At 37.0% G+C, this 12,699-nt stretch overlaps 1 protein-coding gene across 4 annotated transcripts in view; it reads right to left on the reverse strand.

Moving 5' to 3' along the window:
* Positions 1 to 835: 835 nt before the first annotated feature.
* Positions 836 to 12,699, reverse strand: part of WDR11 (WD repeat domain 11) — a 38,662-nt gene continuing 26,798 nt past the window's right edge. For 2 of the 4 annotated variants that reach the window (XM_064663641.1, XM_064663643.1), the window contains exons 19-29: positions 11,682 to 11,853; positions 10,124 to 10,232; positions 9,307 to 9,369; positions 8,351 to 8,416; positions 7,478 to 7,649; positions 7,119 to 7,214; positions 6,604 to 6,769; positions 5,538 to 5,635; positions 4,517 to 4,662; positions 4,008 to 4,087; positions 836 to 2,976 (exon numbers count right to left, since the gene is read on the reverse strand). In XM_064663641.1, coding sequence (XP_064519711.1) covers positions 2,819 to 2,976; positions 4,008 to 4,087; positions 4,517 to 4,662; positions 5,538 to 5,635; positions 6,604 to 6,769; positions 7,119 to 7,214; positions 7,478 to 7,649; positions 8,351 to 8,416; positions 9,307 to 9,369; positions 10,124 to 10,232; positions 11,682 to 11,853 — 1,326 coding nt within the window. In that variant the 3' untranslated portion in view covers positions 836 to 2,818. Of the gene's footprint in view, positions 2,977 to 4,004; positions 4,088 to 4,516; positions 4,663 to 5,537; positions 5,636 to 6,603; positions 6,770 to 7,118; positions 7,215 to 7,477; positions 7,650 to 8,350; positions 8,417 to 9,306; positions 9,370 to 10,123; positions 10,233 to 11,681; positions 11,854 to 12,699 lie in introns of all 4 variants that reach the window. The other 2 variants (XM_064663642.1, XM_064663640.1) reach the window with 1 other exon arrangement.

Below are 12,699 nucleotides of genomic sequence, written 5' to 3' on the forward strand. Positions count from 1 at the left end.
GGCATCTGGTTTGAACAATGCAGAATATTATCACTCCATAACCCTCTGGAAAGCAGCCACTGAAAGGGAGTTTGTCAGTGGGAACTGCACTGACCTGGAGGAGCATTTGCTCAATGAAGTAGCAGTGACAATGACACGGGAAAAAAAGGTAATTTCAACTTGGGGATGTGATTCCCAAAAAGAAAACCATTAAGTTGGGCCAATAAATAAGTATTTGACAACTTTGCCTTTACCATCTGCTGAGTTTGTCTGACAGACAACCCTGGCTTTCCCTGCTCAGGTGCTGCTCCTCTCCCATCATCCTGGATCCCACATTCTGCTGGTGCAGTCACAGGGAAGGAGAAAACAGAAAAGTGGAAGGGGAATTTTAACCTACAAAAGGGGACCAACAATTTCAACGAATAGCATGGAAATAAACCTAATATCACATAATCATAATCACTCACCTAAGATTTTCAAGACTGAAATAAAACCTCAACTTGCCTTCCTTTCTAAGACTCTTTATGGGGCAGCATAAAAACAGAAAGGGAGGGATTTTCTTTCACTTATTTCCGTGCTTCTCAAAAATCCGGATGTGCAGCCCATGTCCTGCTCTAATTTAACCCACACAAAGTTTATGTTTGCTAGTAAAGCTTGGGAATTAATACTACACAAACACAATGTTTCATTAGTACTAATATGGAAAATGTGACTCAGTTGTACAATCACTTCCCCTGTTAAACCCAGCCCTGAGCATTGTTCCTGTCCTGAAGGCACAATGACAACAGTTACACAATCAACATTCAATCCCAGGGCAGCAGATGATGGTGTTGTGTTAAATCAAGACACACAGAGATTTTAAAAATCTTTTTATTATTGTAGCGAGACTGCAACATTATCTAAATAAACTTTTCAATCACTTTTACACTCCATTTTCATCATCAAGGGGATGGCACACAGTATTCTGCAGCCTGCACACTTTATAGCAACAATCAGTATTAAAAGGCCTTTGAAATGTGTTTCTTTAAAAACATTAATTACAAATCCAAGTGTATATTAAAGCAGATTTATTCCAGAGACTCACTGACAAACAATTGAACGTGATCTGTCACAGAACAAGCCTGTGTGTGCTCACAGTAACTCTGGAGTCACCCTGTCCATGAGCACTGCTGGGAAAAATAAGAGCAGGGATTGAGGAGTACTGGAGTAGTCAATGTGAGACAGAATTTAGGCCACTGGTAATGACAGTCAAATTTTACTTAATTCTGTTTCTCACCAGTTAATACTTAAGGCAAATTTTCTTGTGTACTTATTTTCCCAAGCTACAGTAAGTATATAACACAGTTCACCATACACTGAACAAAGAATTTTATAATCTATGTAAGATGTGGCAGGAGAAAAGAAGATACATTGCCATTATAACTCTCACTTTTCTACTCAGAATGATGAAACTCACATTTTCAATTTATATTCCACAAGATTATTGACAAGTCCAACCTTTCCAGTTTTATTGGAAACGTTATTTTAGATTTGAACCAAAAAGTTTGTGCAGTTAGAGATGTCCCAAAGCTGAAGCTCCTCCAGGAAGAAGTGTAGAACACATACCCACAAATACTCAAACATAAGAAGAATCCAAAGTAGATTGGATTAGATAAGTAGACAAGCCACCAATTACATTCAAAAGAGAGACATTTTACAGTATTTTTTTCACTACAACATATTAAACTTCAGTAGCTCCAAAAAGGTGGAAAAAAGAACTTAATTTTTTAGCCCAGACTATTCTTCCCACGCCACAGTCTTCAATTTGCAAGGGCAATGTCACTTTTACAGCTCCCCAGCTGTAAAATTCCTCATCAGTAACACACAGAAAAGATACATCTGACACAAGAAACAATAATGCAAGCAAGTACTTAAATACTGAAATGCTGGCACACAAATGGGAGAATATGATTTTGCTGGCATCCTTAGGGTTAGAAGGATCTAATGGAAAAGCCAGAATTTTGGCTTTTTGGACTATATTGTTCATCATTCAAATAACAAACAAAACAGTGACAGGGACAGCACCAGCAGTGTCCTGCCTGTCCTGCAGGAGCCCACCCTGCTGCTCCTGGGATACTTCTCCCAGCCTTTGATCCATGAGCCAGGCAACACAAGGCAGAATTTAGTTCCCAAGCTGTGCAGGGAGTGCACACTTCAAAATGACATGGAACAGAACAACACCTTAATTGAAAAAAAAGGACATTTCATGGATTTTTGGAATGTCAGGAGAGTAACATTTGTAAGTGAACCTGTTACAGATTCCATTCCAGACAGTTATGAAATGACATTACAGTGAACTGATCTAAAATAACAGGAATTTTAAACTGAAAAACTGGACTGAGAAAACACAATGTTCCAGGGAAGAACTGTGTGCTTTGTGATCTGTGTTTATTTTTAAATATATTTATAATTTTATAGTACAGGCTCAATCATTTATACATATAAATACAACAGTACTGAAGTACTATAAAGGTTTGATTTTTAGAAGTAAATGGACTGGACTTTTACACAGGTATGCAACTCTTTCAGCACACTTTAAAATCTGATTCCTGCTACAGCTGAAGAAGTTGAAATATTCTTGTATAATTTTATCACAGGCTTCTTTCCCCTCTTGTGAAAGTGGAGACAATTTTATCAAAAAGAAAGAATATCACAGTTCTTAATTCTGACTTCAAACACATTTAACAGTATTGGCTCAAATCACACAAATCAGCTGTTAGAGTGATCCAAGAGAAAGATGTATTTTCACACAGTGGAATCTCAGTGTGACAACCCAGATCAGCTGATAAACATGAAATTCTTACTCCTGTGTCACCTCCTCCTTGGGCTGTTTGAGTTCAGTCAGTAACTCTTTCCCAGCTTCTCCTGCTTTGGAGGCAAAGAGAACAGCTCCCTGTTTGAAGCCCAGCAGCTTCAAGCTTCTGGCATAATCTGCATACACAGCATGGATCAATTTATGTAAATGAAGCATTAAGGAAAACACAAATTAACAGCACAATGAAAAAACTCAGAATCCTTTTTTTTCCTTCTTACTCCCTTGCTCTCCCAGTGTGAAATGCCTGTCAATTCTGTTAATCCAATATTTTTCAGCACAAATAAAGAGAACAAAGTTGCTTTAAATCCTACTGTTGAATGATTATCAAGCAATGTGTAGAGTGATATAAACTACAACAGATACATTTCAGATATGCATAAATACCTACCATGACACAACAGCATAACTTGGAATAGAAATTAAAAAATAAATTAAGGTCAGATTACAGGATTTCTTTGCTAATTAGACTCTGAGTTATCTACATGACTTATTAGTGGCTTTTTTTATTTACAAGCTGACATCAGTGATGACTCCACAAACCAGGATCAGGTATCACATATGTAATATTATTATGCATTATTATTTATTGCATACAGAAAAAAATTTCAGACACTGCTCAGTGTTTCCAGAACACCAGGTCAGATGTGCAGATTTTAGTGAGCAATTCTTCAGACACCTTTTATGATACTTATTGCATTTTCAGCTCATTGATAGTGACCTTTAATTTCTTTGTTTGCACTGTCTCAGAACTGACTCCTTCAGAAAGGATGTCAATCACTGAAACAATATGATGGTGTACAAAGGGGTTCAATAAAGGGTTTTTTTTTTCCTGACATAAAATGTTGAAAAGGTAACTGAACCACTGATTGCACTATACAGGCTGCAGCAATTATTTCCAAGAACATTTTATCATCCCCTCTTTCCTCTCCTATCACTGTATTTTTTTCAGTTTTAGTTTGTATTCCAGACCTCAGACCCCACAGACCATCAGACAAGGTAATAATGGAAATTACACCTTTTTACTTGTTTCTTTATACTTCCCTCAAGCTGCACAACCTGGAAAATAAAAGCTGGAACTCCTATTTCTGGGCAGACTAGTTCATCTAACATTGGCTCACACATACTCACTGTGTATGACCACACAGATGCAGACAGGATTTCAAATAAAGGATATTTGTATCATCATTAACTTCAAATGCCCCGTACTTCAGACAAGCTTCTACAAATAAAGCTGCTCTATCAAAGTACCTCATGCTGAGAAATGGGAAGAAAAAGAGAGAATCATTTGTTAGGATACAAAGCAGGAAAGTATTCCAGGACATTGCACCAAAACACTTGCACAGAGTGCAACTTTCTTACATCTTCCCTTGCACTCAAATAACTTGCATTTGATGCAGTTTGAAAGATCAAGGCTCCAGTTACTCAGAAAAAATCACAGTTACTACAAATCCTTGCTGCTTGGTCAGTGGGTGCTTGCAATCTTAAAGCCTGCAGTAAATTTAAAAATGTATCAGTTGCAGCCTACAGAAATGATGCACTGCTGAGGTTGAAGTTAATTCCAGAAAATCATGCTGAAGGAGAAACAAATGTCAGGAACTGCAGAGCCCCCCTTGATGTCTGAGTCACTACATCTTGTCTGATTTTGGACAAAATTAAATACAGGTTGTGCTGTGTCATCTTTACCTGTGCAACATCTCTGCCACTCTGGTAAAGCATCCAAGTGACAGGAGGACAAGAATGGCCTTGGACTTGTGGTTGACTTGTGGAGAGCAAAGGTGATCCACCCACCGCTTCAGCACGTCAGCACATTCCTCTGAGTTCAAACGGACCTTGGGGAGATGGGAAAGCCAAGGTGTCAGAAGGAAAAGCTGCTGAAACTATCAGTTATTATTAATAGAAAGCACAACTATCCCTTGAATTAATACAACATAAAGGAAGTTGAGAAATATCTAGGTATAAAAGTACTCCCCTCGAGTCACTGAATTTTTACATGTGATTAACATTATTTTTACCCCAAGCTTTTTAAAGTCCCAAGTGTGAAGAAGTTAGAAATCTTCACCCCTTATTGCAGACTTAAGGACAAAACACCTTTATTTTTCTTAAAAGCAGGATTCACTCATTTAGAAAATCTAAGCACAAATTTGCCACGCTTTCTTCAGGAAACATAACAGAAACTTCATCAGAGATAATGAAAAATCCTTACTGACTCCTGCCCATTATAACGTGGGGAGGTAATGCTGTGTCTAGGCAGTCTTACTGTAATTATGTCTGCAAACCAAAACAGGTGGTGATGCAAATTGATGAGTGGTGCTAAGTTTGAAATGAGCACACATCACATGGAGCTCAGCACAAATCCACTGCCTAGTTACTTACTGACTTCCAGAGGTGGATTTGTAGATCATTACAAACTTTGTACTACTGCAGCTATGTGCAGCTTCACAAACCATTGCTCAAAAATTAGAAAATTGAGTATTCCAACCCTTTTTAAGCCCTTTTTGTGGAGTCAAAAGGCTGAAGAACCTGCCAAAGCTGATTCGATGGATTGGCTTGTTGGCACTTAAGACATGGGAAGAACTGATGATGATATTTCAAACCGATTTAACTTTTCAGTTATTTAACTTTGGAGCACTTCAGCACCCTCATCAGCCTTCATCCATATGCTGAGGAGGTAGTTTGGCAAACTGGAAGCTGGGGAATGACACACCTTTGCCAGCCAAGCTGCACGATTCCACTCGCCGTAGGTCTGCAGGTAGCGGCAGGCGTCAGCAGCCTTGTCAATGAGACACAGCAGCTGGACACCCTCTGGAGAACAAAAACCACTCCAGAGAGTAAGTTAGGGGGAAAAAAGTGTGATCAGATCGTTCATCCCCCCCAAAAAAGCATCTCTGTATCCTTATCAGCACACAAAGATGTTGAAAACTCCTAATTTCTGGGTGTTGGCACAGCAGCTGGACACCCTCTGGAGAACAAAAACCACTCCAGAGAGTAAGTTAGGGGGAAAAAAGTGTGATCAGGTCATTCATCCCCCCCAAAAAAGCATCTCTGTATCCTTATCAGAACACAAAGATGTTGAAAACTCCTAATTTCTGGGTGTCAGCTACTGGATCTTTTCACACACAAAGCTCTCATTTGTATTTGCTCTAAACAAAAATGACAAGGGGTTCACAGGATTTCTCATCATAAAGAGATAATGGTCTTTAAATTAAAATAAAGGATTAGCCATGAAATGTATTTACTTAATTTACAATGTTGTCCACAATGTACTGACAGTGAAGTGTTACTTGTCTACTGAGTGGAAAGTATTTTTCCAGACAAGTACAGACATTTGTACTTTCCCTGCATGTCTTTGAGCACTTCAGTCAATTGTTATATGGTGAACAGCTCTTGTTTTGAAACAAGGTCTGAACCAAAAAGGAAATCAAGTCCATATTTCATCTTTGTAACAGGACACCAAATTTTAATCAATGCTTTAACTGGAAAAGTGGAAAATACACACCTTGATGTGCTCAGCCTCTTTTCTGCAAACAACTGCCACAAGATTTACCCCAGAAGTAACTTTTCCAATGAAAATGAATCAAAACCAGTTGAACTTTATAACTGAGTTACTATTTTTGGGCTAACTTGTGTTAACTCAAAAAGGTAGCACAAGCTGTAACATGTGCAGCATATAGATCTACTACAATAAGATTCTCTGCTCTCCTGTTTCTATTGGCAACCTTAATAATGATCAGAATTACCAGTTTATAAGCAAATACAAAGTGATATTTTACCTGCAAGCTTTCCATTGGCTATCATGTTGGTTGCTACCAGTTTAATGGTGCTTTGAGAGGGACCTGATGAGGTGACAGTTGTGACCAAACAAGCTTTGAGTGAATCACAGTAATAATGTGCATTCTCTGAACTGGTTTCTAACAACAGTTGCACTGCTCTGTCAGTCTGGCAAGAGAAAAAACAGAACTTTGACCACAACATATTCACTTCTGTTTAAAAGTCTGTCTACTTTTACCCTTTTTAAGACATTGGAGCTAATGAAAGTTATTCTAAACCAGGCTATAAAAATATCTACTGGTGTAGCAATAATTAAGATTCTATTTCAACAAAGCATCCATAGTAAGGGTAGCACTTAAAACCCATCATGAATATACTGTAAATTAATATTTGGAATTAATTTTTATTTATAGCCATTTATTTCCTTGTTTACTTTTGTAGAGTTATAAAAGAAAGAGGAACATTTAAACAGATAGGGGAAGAAGAAGAATAAAAAATTCAAATATTACCCACAAACCTGGCCCAAGAGGAGAAGTTGATCAGCACATTTCCTGGTATGATCATACGTTGATCTCTTCACTTCCTGGAGATTTACTCTTTCCAGTTGGAATTTCTGGATGAAGGAGGAAAAATATTTTAAATGTAAGTCTACTGTAAGAAATAAAAAAAGCATTTAAAAGACATGTAAGTATTTTGAGAGTTTTTGGAACACTTCCTGTTTTTAAGTAACAGGGAATGACTTAATCTAGAGTGGTATGTCACTAAAAAAACTGAAATATGTCCAGGAAATGCTCTAGGATAAGAGGGTTACAACGCTGAGTGTTTATTGTGCTGATGACATTCTTAATAAATTTGTTTTTGAACTCTTTGAAATACCTGGAAGTAGGAATTTTCACACAGTATGTCATAGCAGATATCCAAAGGATTAACCAGCTGTTCCTGAGGGACTGCTGTGTCTCTTGGTTTCTCAGGTTTTTCCTGGCACAGGCTGTGCAAATAGTGGGCAGCAATAGTCCAGAAATGCAGCTCAGATTCATCCCCATACAGCCTGAGAAGACACAAATCAGGATGTCAAATAGGTTTGTATTTTTTTCATATGTCACATAAAAATACGACACATTTAATTTTTTACAAAAACAGTGCATTCTTGTGGAGATCACAAGTACTTTGCATTAATGGGACAAACTACAAGAGAAGAACAAAGAAAGTTAGAATAGCAATTAAACTCAGGGAATGTTCAGCATAGAAATATGTGGAAAATGATATTTATTATTATTTTATACCTAATCACCAGTATCCTCTTTCAACCAAAAGTTACTAAGTTTGAAAAACATCTTTGAATACAGACAGACTAAAATTAGTTCAGTTTAGGCAGAAGAACCACAGGGAACAAACATATTTGAAATAAAAACCAGGCCTTCCTCTGTTTGCATATAATCTATTGTGAAAGTTCTGACTGACATTTTTAGGCCTTCCACAACTAAATGTAACACAGTTGGCAAAACTCCATTTGTAAAAGTACCAAGACTGAGGGAAGTTCTCTGTATCCATTAAGTAAATAAAATTATGTTTCAGAAAGGTAAAATCTCCATTCTTGGTCCTAAAAACACTCTAATCCATGGGTGACAAAGCAGTTTAGGAGTTAAAGAAGAACTGGTTGAGTATCTAAAATTTAGCTCATTCATATGCATTAAGAGCATCAAGATTTTACCAGGAAACATTTGGTAAAATTATCTGAATCTCTACTACCTGGCAACCAGGAGACATCTTTGCAAGAGAGTGAAATCTGGATCAAGCAGAAGTTTCTTTATGTCACTGCAAAAGAGAAGGCCACAAATAATCAATAAAATGCTGTGCAAGTTTTTTTGGCTGGTTGGTTTCAACACAAACAGGTTATATCACACACAAACTGAAAAAAATCAAACCTCAATTTCCTTTCTGAATTAAAATCTATGAAAACAGTAATATATAATTTGAGATACAACTGATGTCAAGGAGCAAAGTCCAATGAGTCCATGAGGAACTCCCTATCCTTGCAATAAAGGGAAACACCACAAGGATGTATAAAAAGCTATAAATTAGTCTGCAGTAATTCTACCAATTCCAGTATTAATTCAATTACTAATAATTCATAAAGGATACATATGCATGAATTTAGGTTTCCTACATATGCTTCAGACTGGGTAGAAATATGCTGTTACCTTTTCTCTCCTACTAAAGGAAACTTTAACTCCAATTTTCATGGTTTAAATGGATTGTCAAAATCTGTTTGCTGTGCAAGCAGAGCAATGTGCATGAATATTATTCTGAAATATATCTTCAATAAAGGATTTTTAGAATTGTTTGTCTTTTCTTCCTCAGAGAAGAATCAAATATCCTAACAAACCTTGAAGCATTTAAGTAGCAGTGCCTGGACCAACATCAAAGAGCCACACATCCCTGGGAAGCACTGCTTAAAAAATTCCAAATGCTCACTGGTCAGCTCCAAATATATATTGACACTAATCAGCATCTTTAAAGCACCAATTTTAAGAGTTATATAAAAATTAACTTTGTTTAAAATAAAAGCTGTCATGACTCAAGCTTATCTTCAGAGAGGCAAAAAGCATTCTTTCTCCTTAAAGCTCTGAATTGCCACAAACTTCAGGTTTTTTGCTTTCTTAGAATTCTGGACATTACTCAAGTAATAATAGGAAAATTCTTACTTGGACAATGAATTCAACTGCTCTTGAAGAAGGTTTTTAATATTTTCATTCTCTGGATAATCTCTGGATTAAAAAAACAAGAAAAAAAAAGAAAGCAAAAAGGTTTCTTATATTACCAAAATGACAGAATTATCTGAAATGGAAGTAGTAGAAAAAACACAAGAACATATAAGGAAACAATCTTTCACATTTTTATGGTAAGCCACTCATGAAAGATTCTTTGGTTCCTAGTTCCAAAACAGTAATGCAAGATTGGTTTTGCTTTCTCTCAACCTCAGAGCCAGTGCCAATCTTTCTTTTCCCATTTTTCTTTTATTCATTAACCTTAAAATTAATGAAAATGTCAATGCCTGGAGCACCATTCTGTGCCCACAAGCAGTACCCAAACACAATATAGGATACAAAATGTGCTCCTGTGAAGATGTACAGACAGGCCTATCAGATTATCAGAGTATCAATTCCAGTTACACTTCAGGAACCAACTCTGACCACTATATTAACTTCTAGAACAAAGAGAACACACAGGTATTAAAATAATCTGTAAATGACCTAAAAATATTGCCAGTACCTTAATGCAGAGGGCAGTTTTCTACAGCTACTGAGGCAGTTTTCAAGTGCTACTGGAAAGCCAAAATAAATAAAATAATTGACCTTAAAGCCTTTTCTATTTATTACTTTTAGCAATAAATATTGAACCTATTATCTTTTTGACTGTCCTGAAGATTGAGAAAACTTATATACCTGACAGTTATTTGCACAGAAAGACCAATAAAATATGTAGGATTTAAAAAATAATAAGACAAGTATTTCTTCTTACACATCCATTATATCCAGAGAATATTTCTCATCCCATGGCTGATGCAACAGGAATGCTTTTAAAGCTAATGAAGCCCTTGGAACAAGCAGATAGGGACACCAGGCAGGTTCTGAAACAAAAGGAAAAGATTCATTTTGGAGTGGTTAATGTGCAATAACACTGTGTTCAGGAAACAGAAAATGTCCCACCTTGTTTGCCTGCAGAAGAAAATCATAAATAACAGTCTTTTCATATAGCCAGCCCAGGTTACTAGATACAAAAGCTTATCTCTACACTCAGGCAAAAACATTTCATAGAAAGAACAGGGTTATCAACCGTCCTCTAATGAGAATTTCAGGACATTCCATATTGGATTTAGCCCCAGACTCCTGGAATACATTACAGTGGCATGAAGTAGAGCTGTATACAATGATTATTGCTACTACAGGGGCAAGCTGGAAAACAAGGAAAGCTGTACCCAAATGCATGGTTAGTTTTGCTTTGCCCCTCTGGTTTCTAAGGATGTTGGGAAGTTTAATACCTGTCTGTCTTAGCAGAGAAATAAGATGAAAATTATAGGATTAACTGCTGTCCCACAAATTTAAAAGTCAGTAACTCTGTATTCAGCACAAGGTTTGGGTAAGGAGTTTGACTGAGGAGTAAAACAAGCACCAACCAGCTACATTATTAAATATTCAGAAATTCCCTGCACTTTGTATGCACTGAGTGGTGTAGGAATCCAGTAAATGTGATTCTGTAATTAAAAGATCACCAGAGTATAGAGGCAGGACAGCTAAATCACAGGCAACCTTACAGCTGGCACATCCTAACTGAAGTGTGCTTGGTTTTACAACATTAATCTTTACAACTTAATATTACAGAACATTCATTTGATTGCAAAAATAGCTGTGATAAATTACATGTTCTCTCAAGCATTCCACACCACAGCTCACCACATCACAATTTTCCAAATATGTCTTAGAATCTACATTAAGGGAATTCTAATGTTTTAAGGAAATTCTATGAGTAAAGGTAGGATTGACTCAAAAGACAACAACAAAAGCAGTTATTTGGAACATTAGTAATAAAAAAAAAAATGTAGCTTAGTTAACTAGTTAAATATTTAATTTCCCTTCTTAAACATATGGCAAAAAAGCAAAAGAGCAATGTGAGAAATGCAACGGCTCAGTCTACAAACTGCCTTTGATACCTGAAAAAAATTCAGAAAAGACATTTTCACACATCACAAATGTTTCAGAATCATGTCATGAATGTCAGTGATGTAGATACTGATAACTAAGTGATGTACCAATGTTTTTTAAGTCACCTTTCCAGACTTTCTGCACAAAAAGCTCTTATTATTCATTCTAATTCAGATAGTCAAAAGTGTGGATGTTTTTTTAAACAACTCACATGACCTAAGCCTAAAACATTTATCTGTATCTTCAAAAACCACTAGAGAGGCATCAAAATCTCTACATGTGATAATTTTTTGTTCTAACAGAAATGCTGAACGTTTTTATTACAAATTACAAGTGCATTTTACCTACCAGCTGACAGCAAAATGAAATCACCATACCTATGAGGTCCTGTTCATCCATCCTGAAGCAGGAGGGTTTCATGGACAAGTCCAGGACTCGGATACATCCATCATCTGATGCCAGGACCACCTTGTCAGACGTGCACCAGTCCACATCCAGGATCCGGAAATTCACGTTCCTTCCACTCCTCAAACTGCTCACCATTTGTACCTGGGGAAGTTATTTGTCATTTTTAGTAGGCTCTCCATCACCCAGTCTAAGGCTGTGTCACACACCCACGAGGCACAGCTCAAAATTCACATTAAAAGGTGAAGTGAGTTGTAAATCATTTTAATAACGGTCCTTTCTGGAGAGCAGGGAATTTAGAAACCTTGCAGTAGGTCACGTGGTTGCCCTGAAACAATACTTTTCCCAATTTAGAGGTGAGACAAAAGATCCTTTCGAGCACAGCTGTACAGCTAGCTGCCTTTTTGTTATCTTTTCTGACCTAAAATTTCCATGGTGAACTGGTGGGAATCTACATTCCCTCTTTAATTCCAGTCCCCTGATCCAGCACATGTGCATCAAGGCCAGAGTGAGGTTCTCATTAATTAACTCACGCTCTTCATTAACATACACCTTTTTGGTAAATGCTGAACCTGTCTAGAAATACATTTAGACACAGCATTAACAGAACTTTATGGGAATGGGATGGTTCATTGTCCACAAACAAAAGAGAGAGAAACAAAACACTCTAAATTGTGCTTTTAACTGGTCAGTAGTTGGACATTTTGTAACCCTTCTGTAATCACTTGTCCACAGATTAAACTCTAAAACTGGGGACTCCCCATTAAATTTTCAAGGTCTGCCTCAAACCCATTCCAAGAGGGTGACAAAGAGGAACTCAGACACATTGTCAGCTTTATGAGTGAAAGGTACTTTTCATTGATGGCAGCTTAGAAACATTTTATAGGAAATAAAAGTCTTCTGAGAAAAGTTGTAGGACTTCATCATACAACTGTCAGCAAGAAATCATGAATCTGTAAAACTTAACCCCTGATTTTCAGAAGTAAGAGG

Source organism: Pseudopipra pipra, chromosome 8 (genome assembly GCF_036250125.1).
Source record: "Pseudopipra pipra isolate bDixPip1 chromosome 8, bDixPip1.hap1, whole genome shotgun sequence".
NCBI lineage: Eukaryota > Metazoa > Chordata > Aves > Passeriformes > Pipridae > Pseudopipra > Pseudopipra pipra.